The following is a 15,470-nucleotide window of genomic DNA, read 5'->3' on the forward strand; positions in this document are numbered from 1 at the left end:
AGCAATGCAGACAAGTCTGATGGGTGTCCTGAATGCAACTTTCGTTTTGCATGCTGTCTAATAAAAAGTGTAGAGGAGTAGATACACTAATTCACATACTGTGTGGGTAGGAAGAAATAAAGGAGAAAGCGTTCAGTGCTGTCAGAAGGAGGGTATTGCAAATACAAGATTATTGGAAGGTGATTTCTTAATACTTTCTAGGGAGCAGTCGTCCCTGTGCCTCAGATTTATGTCATTTGTAATGGACTTTTCAGTAAGACAATATAATTTAACAGTAATATCCAGAGTTCTAATAGAAAATCATTAGCAAATGAATGAAAAGGGCTTAGTCATTTGCAGTAGCAAACTTTAGGGCAACTTGCTACTTTGTAATTCTTAAGGGCAAGGAATAAATTTTCCCTGTGAGCAAACCCAGCCAATTACAGGACTACTACTGGCACAGGATGTGCTGAAGCTGGGAGACCAGATAGTTCATGAACTTAGGTGTGATACACTGAGATAACTTGGTGTTCTTTCAGTTTCTGCATTTCTTCTGTGTTCTGCGTTATATTTTCATATGTTCACTTCTAATAACCAACATTTTTGAAGACTTAAAAACAAACAACCCACAAACCCAAGGAACACTGGTGACCTGCATGATTCAACTTAAATGCTTGGAGATTTTCTCTCTGTGCCTGAGTAGTCCCTGTTGGAATGACTGGTGATTTGTTTGTTTTTCAGTTGCTTCTGTCATGATGCAGAGGTCAGCTGGACCAGTGCATGTGTGTGTGAAGGCAACCAGAAAAGAAATAGCTTCTGACCCTTCACCATGTGCAAATCAGGCTCGCTGTCACTTACTATTCTCAGAGAGACTTAAGAAACATGATACTGAGATTATCCCTGAATTTTCAAATCATGGCCTTGCTGTTACGGGCTGTATCAGTGACCGTACTAGGCACATCCTGACATTTTTGTGTCACATTTTCCACTTCCTAAGGATGGTAGGTGAAGTCCAACTTTAAATTAAACTTAATCTAAGCTTTGGTGAGGGATACCCAACTGTGAGAAACTACCCAACTGCCAGATCCAAACATCTTTTCTTTCTCTGTCCCAGTATCCAGGAAGCCTGAAAATTCCCTAAATAGGCCTAAACTCACAGCAGAGAGTACAGGTCTTGCTTTTAAGTGCCTCTGGTGAGAACTATATTCCTGATTAACTTGAGGAGACATCCCTCAATATCTGTTTTTCAAGCTGTCATCAATGTGAGCCTTTCAAAACTGCCTTTCAGTGACTTTGCTCAGAAGTTGTTTCTTTTGAACAGGGATGGTATAGCCTTTCATCATTGTAAAACATGGGCCTCTGGGACATGTAGTATGTTTTAGTCAAGCTCAAATTGTTGTCTTGTTTCCAGTGAGTCTTGTGTAGTGATTGAACCTTAGCAGAAAAAAAGTACAGAAAGAATAAAAATTCTCAGAGTGATGTAAGGTTAGCTCAGCACAAATACTTTTTCTGCTTGAAGGGAATGGGGACTTGAATGGTACCTTGGTCTGGATTCACAATGCAGTTGTCTGTTGGAGGATCAAAGGAAGCAGAGCTAATGCAAGCATATTAGATTTGTAACGTCGTACTGTTTTAGCACTTCGTTTTCTGGTATCATATTTCCATGATGTTGTTTTCTTCTACTAGTAGATCTTGAAAACCACTCAGACATTAACGGAGAAGTAACATGTAGTTAGAATTTCTCCTTATCATGCATAGGAATCGGTATTAGAATTGCAATTATAACAGCAACAAGCAAGGAAAATACAAGGCAGGAATGTTTGAAGTTGTGCCAAGGGCAGGTACCACACACACAAGCCATGGAATCGCTGCACCTCTTGGCCTGTGGTTCAGGGACCAACTACAGCAGTGCCAGCCATCTGTTGAATTATTCCTCTTCAGGCATTGCTCTCTCGCTTGACAAATCGATAAAAAAAAAAAATCCAAAAACTTTGAAGGATCTCTGTTGTAACTTCTGAGTGTGATACTCATCATAAATGGGAAACTGATCTTTTCCAGACGATGACGCCAAACATGTAGCAGTGGTAGTCACCGAGATGTAAGTTAGTACTTGAATGAAACCTTGGAAGAGTAAGTAATCACCGAATGGTCAGGGTTAGAAGGGATCTCTGGAGGTCATTTAATCCAACCCACTCTTAAAGCAGGTTCACCTAGAGCAGGTGAATAATACATTTGTTTTTAGGAAAGCTGTTACATTTGTGTAATATAAAAAAAAAAACATAATGGTAAGTAATAAATCATTTTTCTTTAACTAGATCACCAGACCATGATCTTATTGATCTGAGCGAAACAAACTCAGATACCAATGAAACGGCCTGGTAACCATTCTGTGAAGTTCAAAATTTAGACAGGAATAAATCTATAAAATTCTCATGAAGAGAGGGGAAAACAATCAAATGCTCAATTAAGTCTGAAAGAGGATAACATAGCACATTTTTATAGCAGCTGGCAGTGACTCTGGTAGTGCATTAATTGCTGTGGACCTTCAGATGGACAAAGACGGTTGGTGGTGTAGTTATTGCTGTTACTGCTTTAACTCAGAACAAGCAAAGGTGAATGTAAGGGTTGACCTATACAGTTGGGCAATCAGTATTTCAGTGAGGCAATAAAAATGTCATTAAAACAGCCAGAGTGTTTAGGTGTGTTGGCAGAGATCTAAGTCTGAGTTGGGCTGTTCCCTGAGCACTGCTTTGATAAATACACTTCTCAGCTCTTGGATCTACCAACACAGTCTCAGTTCTGAGATCAAAGTCTTAGAATGTAATAAAAACCCCAACACTTAATGAAAAATGAGCCTGCAAGAGAAAAATAAATAAGAAAAAGTGCAAATCCTCTTGTATAAATATGCAATTCAAATTTAGGGATTTTTTTAAATCTAGTAGATATAAAATACCCAACCATTTTGCTGCCTCCTTCCTCTGTATAAGAAAATCAGTAAATGGAGGAGGAAGGTTCTATGCATACTGGAGACAAGATTGTTTTACTTGACTCTTAACAAACCACCCTCACATAGCAAGAACACAAATGCCAAGTAAGTTTTTTCCAAAGTTGTGAATATTTCCTCTAATTTGAATTCATCCTTAGGGCTGATGAATTGTCTTGAATCCAAAACAAGATGAAAAATAATTTAACAATTGACACTTCAATTTCAAACATCCCTCTTATCCGTTTCTTTATATCCTCCCTTTTTCCCTCTGGTCCTTGCTTCGAAGTCAAGCCAAACTCATAATTTTTCTTGCTTTTGTTTTGAGACCTGTTAAACTCCCTTGGTTTTCCCTGTGGTTTTCTATTGGACTCGAAGCTGGCTTCAGTTTGTGGTTCAGAGCAAGTTCCAGGTGGCCTGGGGTTTACAGATGACTTGCCACCAGAACAAAGGAAAGTGCTTTGTGAACTCTGGCAAAGCTAAACCCTTCTTCACATTTCCAGTCGAGAGAGTAGGCCCACTGTATAACTAGTCCCTTGAAATAGGGAATTACAAATCTTAGTTTAAGTGTGAAAATATAAGACTTCTTTCTTTCTTTGTACGACGAAGCGATTCTTTTCTTCCCTCTTCCTGCTCCCCATATGACCACTGCTACCTCCTGTAGAAATGGAATCTACTGGAAATCAGCTGCCCCGAAAAATAAATGGTTTGGAAACCTTTCAGAAAAGACAAATTATTAAAAGACTCACTTTCAGACTCGTAAGCTTATTTCCCTTATATGTGGAAAGTGGGCTGTCTGCAGTCTGCCAGGTTCATTTGGTCCCAATATTCTCTGCTTATACACAGCTCTTCTTACCTGGCCTTGCAGTACTGAGATCACCACTGGAAGCCCTCCAGCATCTTCCTCCTGGAAGATGATTCCCTTTAGCCACCAATTCTGACAGCAAAACCCAGGTTACCAGCTTTGCTGTTGTTATCTACTGTTCTTCTTGTGTTCCACCCTTCCTCATTAAATGTGGTCATATAACCTTTCCTGCCAGTCTGCAAACTGCTGGGAGTACTGACCTGCCCCACCAAACTCCATGACCATGTACTGAAAACAAAGGTAGATCCTCCTTTTTATAATTCATAGGCCATCTGATTAGCTTTTAAAAGAAGAAAAGTAATGAATGAAGGATTCATGGTAGTCAGTCTCCACACCTTTACAAAAACCCTAAAAAATCAAAAAAGACCCTTACGCTACATAGTTTAAATGCAGCTCATCAAGGAGAACCCTTGTGGACACAGAGGTCCTGAAAACAATTGTAAGGAAAGAACTGGATCCTTGCCAGACTGCAGCAATATGGGCTTCCTGAGGGACCTCTGTAGGTGAGTTCCCATCAACTCAATGACCTGTGTGGTGGCCAGCACCATAATATTCCTGTCTGTTCACCCAGGTGGTAAAAACAGCGCTGTCGTGACCATCGTTTGCTTTGTGACCCACTTCCTGAGTTCTCCCTTGAGCTGTCACCTTCTAGAGAGCCCCATTATGTGCCAGGCCCCACAAGGGAGGAAAGACAGCGTGTTGTCTTGTACCAGTGAAACAAGAGCATGGTCTTCTGGAAATTCCATTTCAAATTACAAGGGCGTTTTATGTGTAGGAAAATTAACAGGTTCATTTACTAATTCCCGCATAGTATGAACATGGTCAATTCCATGTCAATACTCTGGTTAAAACAAAGGGAATGTATCTTCTTAGGAAGTTCTGTCTCATAGCATCTGAGCTCACAGAAAAATGGTAGCCATGGGAGTCTCCAAGAAAAAGTCAGTACAGATCCATCAGCAGCTCAGAGGACTGAGCGATGAAATCCATTCCCACAGGGGCACAGCTTGCCTAGCACACGGAGGAATGGCTCACGCCTTGTACAAACTTCGGCTCGCAGTCTTCTGCCTCAAACCTGAGAAAAACAGTGAGGCTGATCAAACTGCTGTTTCCTTTTGCACATGCCTGAAATAGGATTGTTATTCCAAACTGACTACACTAAGAGAAGGCTGCTGCTTCATTCATGGGCATTCCTGCAGAAGTTGCCCTTTTCTGAATTACCAGCAGTAGCGCTAACGTGAATGGCTGGTGAAGAAGCATTCATGAAGCTTTCAAGTCTCTTGCTGTTGGCTTAGTGAGGGCTTTCTTCATCATGAGCCTGAATAGATTTATTGTCTTGGTCATGGAGTGTGAACAAAAGTGATAGTGCTCACCAGGCACTTAGTTTTCTGAATTCTATCTACTCAATTCTAATTGTAACTAATGAAAAGAATACTACATTTTTAGGTCGTGGTTCCAGGAAGCATTTTAAATAGAAGTAGCCTCCAGCGCTGTTCAAAATACAGTCTAAATAATGCAAGATTGTTAGCAGAAAATACAGCACTATTAAATAACGCCAAGTAATGGACAACTGTTCAAAGTCACTGTTCCTGATTAGCCTGGATCATTGTTACTGAGCACATGTGACCTTATTTGCACTCAGTAATACTTGTAGTCATTCAGGAAAGTTAAACAATCATTACTGATTAATTACTATGGATTATACTGAGTGTTTGTGTCCATATTTTGTGGCTTTTCCGTGCTGTATTGGGAGCACTGAAACTTCCCAAATATGTTCTGTTTTCTTCCTACAAAAAAGGTAATCCTTTTCAAAAGCAAGTAGTTTGGGAGAAAGTTGACTTATGTTCCTTAAATCATGTAAGAATTTTTGGTGAGCTCACCCAAAATTATGCATTTTTTTCAGTCCAGAGAATTTTTGTTTCATATAAAATAAGATGTTTTGTGCAGGTTTTGAGGATGAGACTTTTTTATAACCTCTGAACTGAAAAACATCATGGCAGTGTGCAAAGTGAGCCTTTCCACTCTGCGGTAAGGGATGGAGAAAATGCCCACCAATTTTATTACATAAAGGTACAGGTGGCATTTTGAAAAGAAGGGATTAGGGAGGGGGAAGTCTGTGGTTCGACTGAATGTGTAACACTAATGATGCTGAAAATGGGACGATTCTGAAGATTGCGTGTTGACTTGCCTTGCAAATATTTCTTTATGTAAATGCCTGCTCATGGCACACCTTCGACGAACAGCCATTTGCACAGAGTTTTGTCAGTGCTTGTTTAGCATGAAGCTTGTTTAGGATGAAGTGTCCCTGCAGACCTTTTTATTTCCTCCCTAACTGCAGGCTCACTTGGCAGAGTGGCATGTTGAAACATTGAGTAAGAAAAGATTCATTATGGAATCCGTTGAATTTTTTAGCTTTTTTATTTTAAATTAGAAGCATTGGCGTGAGTCTAATTGGAGGCAATAAGCAGCCAGTAGTGTTAGTGTCAGGGTTTGGCTGATGGGTCACTTTCCAGGTGCATAGGGTGTTTTTTGTGCCCCATGCCACCCTCTTGCTTCCCTTACTGCCAGGGGAGCGGTGGCAGGGTGGCAATGTCTCCCGCAAGAGCTCCCTACAGCTCCCTTTGATGGGAGCAACCAGCTGGCACGGCAGTGTTACCTGAGGCAATCTTTGGTTGTGGCGCAGTCAATTAAAACGACAAAATGATGCACAACAGGAGGAAGAGTCCCATTATGTTGCCACCTGCGCTGCGCAAAGGGCAGAAGCTGGCACTTAGGGTTGCAATGACCCTGTGTGAAGTGTGAGCGCCTCACAGGAATGCCATGGCAGGCACCAGTTTGGGGGTTTTTTTTGCCTTTTTTTTTTTTTTTTTTAGCGTATGCCTGATAGCTCTGAGGTATAAGTCCAAGGGAATTTAATTTAATCCTGTTTTCACAATTGCGAGGCACAGGAGCTGGGCTGGTTATGTCTATTCTACGCTGATATTGAGAGAAACTAGGTGTAGCTCGCAATCCGCTAGCCGGGATTTGCCTCTGTCAAGGCTTTTTGGTGCTAGAACAGCCAACGGTTTGAATTGCTAAGGAATTACATTTTCCAAGATTTTTAAGGCCAAAATATATCTGTGCAACTACCAGTCTGACCTCTTGTGTGTGTGTGGGGTCGCCAGGCCCCTCTGAGGGGAGCGGAGGGGCTGCCCCATGCCAGGCACGGCCAGTGCCGGCCGGTTCCAGCCGGTTCCAGCGGCCCCAGCTCAGGGCACAGCCAAGCCCCACCGGGCTGGCGGTGCCTCGGGGAAGTGCTGAGGGGAAACCTGTGAGGAACAACCGGGCTGGGGAGCGGGGACCCCCCTGCCACCATGGGGGGACCCTGGGGAGCTGGGTCCCCTGACAGCAGCTGCAGCCTTGGGGGGCCCATGTGTGAGGTGGTGACAGGGAGGAGCCGCTACTGGCTGACCACAGCCCCTCATTCCCCACCCCCTGCACCAGCTGGGGAGGGAGAGGCAGAGGAGTCAAAAAAGGAGGTGAGAGTAACGTGTTTTAGCTTTTTTTGCCTTTCTCACCATCCCAGACTATTTTAATTTTCAATTAATCAAAATAATTTTTTCCAAGTCAAGTCTGTTTTGCTTGTGACTAATTGGCAGGTGATCTCCTTGTCTTTAGCTTGACCCACCAGCTTTTTCATCTTATTTTCTCCTTCCCATCCTGTTGAGTGGGAGTGAGAGAGCAGCTGGGTGGGCGGCTGGCAGCCGGTCCGGGTCAACCCACCACAATATCACATGCTGTAGATTTTTAAATAGCAGTTCAGTCAGGGGGAGGAATTCTTCATGCATGATGTGCTTTAACATCCAGCACATAACCCTTCTTCTCAAATGTATAGCGCTGCATACTGGAGTGATACCTTCTGAAGGTGGGAAAGAAAGAGGGAGACGGGGAGCACGTGTGACATGCAGAGGAAACGGGACAGTATATCCTGACCAACATTTGAGATGCCAACAGATTCCTGTGTTCGTAGACTTGCAAGCTCAAAAAAGCTGCTGTGCTGGGTCAGATCACTTGTCAACAAAATTTCTACAAGGTTCTTCATAGTAAATCAGAAACAAGCCTTTACTTTTTCTAGTAATTCCTCTATGTTGGAAATACGCAGCGTGACAGTCACTATTTGGATGTGTTGCTGAGGTGTTTGTGAAGATAAGAGCCTAACAAACTTACAGTGCTGAAACAAACATGGTGAAAAGGAGGTAGGATAAATGAAAATATCTTTCTGTCCCTGCAGAAACTCAACATATTGCATGAAGGTGTCCATGTCCTTGACGGTAGCTGAGAATGAATCTGGTCTGTGCTACAACAGCAAGATCAGATATCTGGAAAAATCAGAAGTCAGTAAGAGAAAGACAATCTTCTGTCCTGATATTGAGGATTACAAAACAGCCAGTCAAGAGCCAGATGTGGTGTGGTACAAGGTAACTATTGCTGTCTTATCACTGTTGTGCTGAAACTATACAAAACTTCCACTGTTTTGAGTGTGAGGCTTAGAGATGGGGTTTTCTGAGCCTGCAGTGGTTTGTGGCTGGTCTGGAGGATGCTCTCCCAGTATTAGAAAAGTACTACTGAAGTGCTGGCAAAACTACCCAGTATAGTCATTATCCGACAGAAATCAGCATTAATGAGGATGTTCTGTGCAAGGGATCGCATGACTTCTCTAACAGCAGTACGTTCCCAAGCCACTGTGCCTCTGTACCAGTCTCTACCTTGGTGGGATGTCTCCCTACCTGATACTGTAGTAGAAACAAAGGGAGGCAACCTACAATGGAACCAGAGGTGTACCAGCACCGCCAGCTTCAGCAGTGCTTTCCAATGACTTTTTATTAAGTCTGTTGGGTAATTTCACCAAGACTTGCTCATTTTTACCAAAGTCTGCTGGACAATTTCACAGAGATGCATTTACTTTTGCTGACGTTCATTGAATGATTTTACTGAGGTCTGTTGATTTTAACTGAGGTCTGTTAGATACTTCTACTGCTTGGCAGGGAACTTGACTGGCTGTACCTTCTCCAGTGCTGGTCAGGTATCACACACCACTTTCAGCAGCAGTTGTATTGGTGTTGCATTTCTATAGATCCCCAAGAAAACAAGATAATGACTAAAATGTGGTTTTTTAGGCAGACATCAGGTACCAAGACCATAGCAAAGTCTGGTAAATTTTACCTGTTGTCTGGACTTGGACCAAACTGATATTTGAAAAGCCCTTGGATATGAGTTGCTGCAAGAAACAGTGGAGAAGAATGAAAGGCTGAGAATCAGAGGGAAGAAGAGATAGCTGGGCACGAAGAAGAGCTCAGTGGGGTCCATGGAAAATAGAGTTTGGATTGTAGGGATAAAGGCAGAATGAGTTTAGGACAAACTTGGTTCAGGTAATTAAGACAGAAACATACAATCTAGTTAAATCCTGAATTTTGCATGCTTCATTTCCAACCTTAATAAAATTCTTTAAAGATAGTTATTTTGTGTGAAATAAGTAATATGTGCAGAGCTGCAGATTTTTTTCCTCCTTAGCAGGTTGCATCAGAAAAGAGCAATTATAAAAGTTGCCATCTATTTCTATTTTTTACAGAAATCTCACACGTTCTTTCTTATAGTAACAAAATGTGTGCCATAACCCACTGTTGGTATTAAACAAAGTTTCTCCTTCAGCCATTAAAGCTGTTTCTCTCAGCATATGAGTGGTTATCTTCAGTGCTGTTCATATATAAAATAGATGTATTCAGTTAAGTCTGAGATCTTGGAGAAAAGAGGGTACCATAGAGAAGCTGTTTCTTGCCCTATCGATGTAGGTATTACTGAACAACAGATCACTGAAGATCTCATTTTTTTTTGCAAGAACAGACTGCAAAAATAGTCTGGCAGGAATAATCTTCAGCTGTCATGGAACAGAAATCAGTCTAAGGAAGATGAATGTGCAACCCCACATCAATGATGCTTTGTGCTGACCAAGAAAGGGAACAGAAGTGTCTTTGTTCCATGTACCCCCATGTGTTATCTGGGTTGTACACACAGGTTGGGTGACACCAGGCTGGAGTGTGACAGCTGACTGACAAGTCATCAGCATGGTGAAATTGAACAGAATTGATGTGGTTGGATGGTAACAGTGAGACAATCGAAGTTGACAACCTTTAGTCTGGCTTGATAGTGAAGAAACATTATCAGTATAACCTACAACATATACCTCCTTATCCATAAGTAACAATAAGGTGCTATCAGTTCAGTTCTTAGACAACACCTGTGTTATCTGCACCGAGTTAGGAAGCTCAGTAATGTGAAATGTCAATATTAACGTTATGCAGAAGGTATATATGTCAGGATATCACTTGAAACTTATTCCTGAAACAGGGTTTTGGAAAAATATTCTAGAGGATATTATGGTACTAACTGTTAATGGAAATCTGCCTATGCAAAAGAGCCTAAGTCCAGTTTCTAGAAAATGTATAATTGCTTGGATTTCAAAACAATATGATGAGTACTGGGGTAATCCTAGAAACCTCAGTCTGGGACTTAAGATAATGCTGTGTGGGGCAATGTATGTAACAAAAAGCAGGTCCATTCTCCCAAAGAACAGTGTAAAGTGGTATTCCACTTTAGGATCTGACCCTCGCTTTCTGAAGAAGGCATCTGTTTCGGTAATAGCACACTGGATCCTCAAGTTTTTCCCTGCTGCTTTTGTGGCTGAGTTTGATGTGTACATGAAGTTGTAATCAGCCATCTTCTCGTGCAAATCTGTTCCAGAGGCACTGGGGGCAATTCCTTTTCATTATGGTGAAATATTTAGAGAAGATTTTCATTCAGGGGGACAGCATAAGTTGTACAAAATAGAAAAATAGTTAAATAAATGTGAGGGAGTCCTGGAGGGTCCTTTTTTATACCTTTGACTGGAAAGAGAAATCCTTGTGTTTACTAGAACCTGCCAGTTTACTGGTAGTTGGAGAGTTTGGACTTAAGACCGATGAAATACCATCAGATGGGACAGGAACGGTGGAAGCCCACCCTGTGTAGGATGTGCCCTGCCTTCCAAAAGGCTTCTCTATGTGTAGGGATTAATGAATCTGAGGCAATAATTGCATCAGTTTACAGGGAGTTAACTGTAATTTAAACATGCTCTTAAAACAATTATGCCTGAATAGATTTCCACATGCATGCCCAATAAGTAATAAAACATTTGCTGTGAGGATTTGTTTTAACAGTAGTATGAACTTCACTTCTGGGTAAAATTACACTGCATGAAATACTTATTTTTGAAGATTTCCACAACTAAATGCCAGTGATGTACACACAGCTCTGTTACACATGTTTTGACAAGAAGTATAAGGATTTTTTTAAAATAAATGTATGTGTCAAGGCATGATTGTATGAACGGGATTTAAGAGTAAGAACGGTTTCATGAAAAATCAACTGGCAGAGGAAAAAGGTATATTACGTCTAGAACGCTGAGTCTTAATCCATTTCCACCATCTCTTTTCTAATACGGGGTTGAAGGAAGGGTTGTGAAAACAATCGAAGTGTCAGGTGGTTGTTATCTACCCCACAAAAACCAGAATTGTTGAGGTGCTGCCACTTAAATTTTAAAGACGAGAAATAGAAGCTTAATAGTGCACAAATAATTACTGAGGGAAAAAAACCCCAAACGTTTATGAGGCCTAAGGAGAATGAATAGGCTAGAAGAAGAAACTTGCAGATTCTTCTAGCAGGTAAACATGGTGCAAAAGCAGAAAAGAGCAATTAATTGATTAAAATAGCAACAGTCATACAATTGACCATTTACCTTTTTAGAGAAATTAGCAGACCTCTGACAGTAAAATCTAGATTTTTTTCACAATATGAAAACTAGTTTGATTTTTTTTTTATTGGTTTGTTTCTTGGCCATTTTTGTTGCTTAAGATACAAATTGTTATGATATTCCAGCATCTCCCTTCTTTTGCTTTCAATTTTCCATGTTGAATTGGTCTGCGAAAACCAGGCAGAATAAAACAAGCATTTGCAACATATGTTTAGAAAGCTTGCACAGTCAGTAGAAGAAAAATTAATTAGCTAAGATGTGCAAAAGAAAAGCGTATAAATCATTCTTAATATGAAGTGTTTTAAATAGATAGAAAAAGAAACAATTAGGAAATTAGTGGTACAATTCCAACAGAACAATTCCTCTCTGTAAACCATATTATATATACAATAAACTACATAAACCACAAACAATATTTGTGCTAAATCATTAATCTCTATAGTAGTAAAGGTGTCACCCTTCTTATTACAATCACGTAATACATGAAAACATAAAAAGAATATGAAAATATATGTTTGACCTCTTTGTTCCCATACTGTAAAAAATTAAATAGGCAATATTAAACTGGTAACATACAATAGAGTCTTTCAGTGCTACACTGAAAGGGTGCATATCTGAAATATGCTTACTTTGTGTATTCTGGGAATTATATTCCTTCTAAATTAGAATTGAACTGAATCATACTCTTTGCCCAGTGATCAGATTTAGTTACTCCAAGTAGGTGGTCGATGTACCTTAGGACTAACAAATTGAGTGCAAATCAGAAAGGTTTTAATAGCATTTTCCAGCTCAGATCTGTCCTGCATGAGTCTCAAGCGATGTCAGTGCAATTTATTAACAAAAAAAAGTTCTGATTCTTCTTAGCACAGCAGATAGGATCTGGATTCTGATCGGTCTCTGTTATCAGTGTTAACTAAAGTTCACATGCAAGACAAGATTACACTTTCCTTAGAGCTGTAGTTCAGAAAGATAACCTGAACACCTGTTACCTGCAATTGTACTGCAGTTTCAGAATTTGAAAACTGACCACATTTTAACTGAATTTGGCTTCCTAAGGATAGGGCTGAATGCTTCAGTGCTCTGTTTTCACATGCAAGGTCAGAAGGTCACAGGCCCATCTTTTTATTTCTTTATTATTATCCTTTAATTTGGAATCTGACATCATGGATTTGGAATGTGTATGGAGTCCCATGGAAAAATCATGTTTGTGTCATTCTGATCTCTTGCTGTTATCCCATATATTTGCATGTCAATGTATTTTCTTGCTTGACTGTTTTCTTAAGAGAGTGTTCTGTTCTATTTGCTACGTTTCTGACACTGCTGTTGCAGATGAGCAGAAGATGGGGCATAGGTTTGGACTATTTACACAAACCACTGAAGTTGCTGAACCTGGTCTAACTGATGTGAGATTGTTAGTTGCAGTCCAAGAGCTTATTCTGTGTTGCCACCTCGAGAGAGGGGCATTAAAGGTACTCAGGCCCTATGCTGCTTTGTGTGCTCTGGGTACAGAAGTAGCCGGAGCCTCCAGAACTGTCAGGAGTACTGAGCGTTTTAGAGAACTGGGAAAAGCGTGATTTTGTTTGCAGGCAGAACAGGCTTGACATTAAAGTTATTGAGACAATAAATATATAATCTTAAGGTACCATTTTAAAGAGACAGTCATCAGATTGTGCTGTGCTTTTAGTTCAGAGCATTCCAAGAGGTATTCAGTCGGTGACTACTGTTAGCATGGAAGGTGACTGATCTGGCTGCAAGGATACGGTATGTTAGAAAAGCCAGAGCCTCTTCCTGCACTATCACACACCATATGGGACTCAAATGCTGTTCCAGTAGGACCGCAATTCATGGTGATGAACCTAAGTCTGCCAAGTAACAGCCAAGGTCTGCCTGGCAAAATCACTGAGAATTGCAGGCCATCAGTGCCATGTACTCCATCAGAGCATGAACATGGGGGTGATGCTACAAAGAGCCCAGTGATGGGAGACGGCTGAATCAAAGCTCATCAGGTGCTGGAGAAGCCAGTGATGAGAAACCAGGCTTCCTGAATTCTCTTGCTCCCAAAAGTTCTGTTGTTCTTCCTGTTTTATTCTGTTGGTAAACAGTTCTAGCCTGAGACTGTGTGTAAAGTTTGCCTTCAGGCTAACTTTTAACAGATGTTGCTCTTACTCCCTTCAAACAGATATGCATTTTAATAGTCCATCCTACAGCAGAGGTCTTGGCAGTTGTTTATCATGAAAAAGAGAAGATACTTCACCATTGCTTCAGGGTACCACGTATTAAACACGGCCCATGTGATACAGTAGGAATTACTGAACCGTAAAAACATTTCTGTTTAATTTCTGTCTTCAATTTAATTCCAGTTTCAGATCTCTGTGCTTTCTGAAATTATGTTTGAATTTGAATTGCAAAATACATTGAGCTGGTTGTTTACTTACGTATAATACTGAAAATCTGATCAGGAAACACTGTCTTATCTCATACAAGCTGGGTAATTTTGGCAATGGGTTTTTTTCTGCAGGAATGTAAGCCAAAAATGTGGAGAAGCATTGTAATTCAGAAGGGAAATACTCTCTTAATACAAGAGGTCCAGGAAGAAGATGGAGGAAATTATACCTGTGAACTGAAGTTTGAAGGCAAGCTTATACGAAGAACAGTTGAATTGAAGGTTACTGGTAAGAATCTTTGTTCTATACCAATGGAAAAAATAAAGCTTTGAAATAATAAGAAAAAGTGTTTTCCACCTTTAGGGAGCTAAGTCCAAACCAAATCTCAGTAGCTGAGCAGTGCCAAAGTAGGGAAGATTTATATCAAGATCTTATAAAATTCCATGGAAGAATACTTCTGCCTTTTGCTCTCTGGAAATACTGGTTATAAGGCAAAAGGTAGAGCAGACCTGTGTCCTCCCTATACACTGGAAGTAATTCAAACTGCAGTTTTGTATTCAATGCTGAACAGAGGAAAGGTTGACTGAAGCTGTAAAACAGGCTTGTGCAGTCAAAAGAGACATCTTGAGTCTTTTTTTTTTTTTTCCTCCGAGTGATAGTTTCATATTTTTAAGCTTTGGTTTAGTTTGTGATGATCAACTTCTCTAGTCTGGGGCTTGTCTTTAGCAAAAAGTGTGGCACAACATATTCCAAAAATGAAGTTAGAACATTGGACTTTCAGGGGGATAGTAACCTGCTTATCAGGAGGTCGTTGCATGGTTCTCAGTCCATGTAGTAATCTTACTAGACAACAGTACTTTCTGTCCCTTTTTGTCCGGTAACAGAAATGAATGAGCGGAAAAGTATTTCCTACCAATATATTCCTTTTCCCTTTCCATTCCACTGTACAGTATGACATCTATAATTATTGTTTTGCGTTCTGTGTCTGTGGAACTTTGCAAGCATCTGAAAACAGTTGAGTTTTTTCAGCCTTTCACACTAAGCCTTATAAACAAATGTTTAGGTATTTTCCTGTCTGTGTTTTAACACACTGATTAAAATGAGGCCCTACTTGAAGTGGTGATAAGTAGAATTCTACTTTCTTATTTCAGACTGAATTAGTCCATGTGATATTTTTAATAGGTTCTTGAAATACAATTCTTCCCTTTATTTTGAGTGAAATCCATTTTTCTATTCTTATCATTGCTCCTCATTTTAAATGAGTTCTTTTCCCTGTGTGCCAGATTCATGTATCGTGACTCTTCATTGTCCATTTTTGACCATGAACAGATCTTTGAAGTATTGATTTGACCTACCTGATCCCAGACCTGTCAAATGAAGATGTAATACCTGCTTTATGGGTAGTTGCTATCCTAGGTAGTATGCTGGTCTTCAACC

At 40.4% G+C, this 15,470-nt stretch overlaps 1 protein-coding gene across 2 annotated transcripts in view; it reads left to right on the forward strand.

Moving 5' to 3' along the window:
* Window positions 1–15,470, forward strand: part of IL1RAPL2 (interleukin 1 receptor accessory protein like 2) — a 392,970-nt gene that overhangs the window by 205,179 nt on the left and 172,321 nt on the right. For both annotated transcript variants that reach the window (XM_055727756.1, XM_055727757.1), the window contains exons 4-5: window positions 8,095–8,281; window positions 14,168–14,321. In XM_055727756.1, the coding sequence (XP_055583731.1) occupies window positions 8,095–8,281; window positions 14,168–14,321 (341 nt within the window). The remainder of the gene's footprint in view (window positions 1–8,094; window positions 8,282–14,167; window positions 14,322–15,470) is intronic.

The sequence above is a fragment of the Falco cherrug genome, chromosome 15, assembly GCF_023634085.1.
Source record: "Falco cherrug isolate bFalChe1 chromosome 15, bFalChe1.pri, whole genome shotgun sequence".
NCBI lineage: Eukaryota > Metazoa > Chordata > Aves > Falconiformes > Falconidae > Falco > Falco cherrug.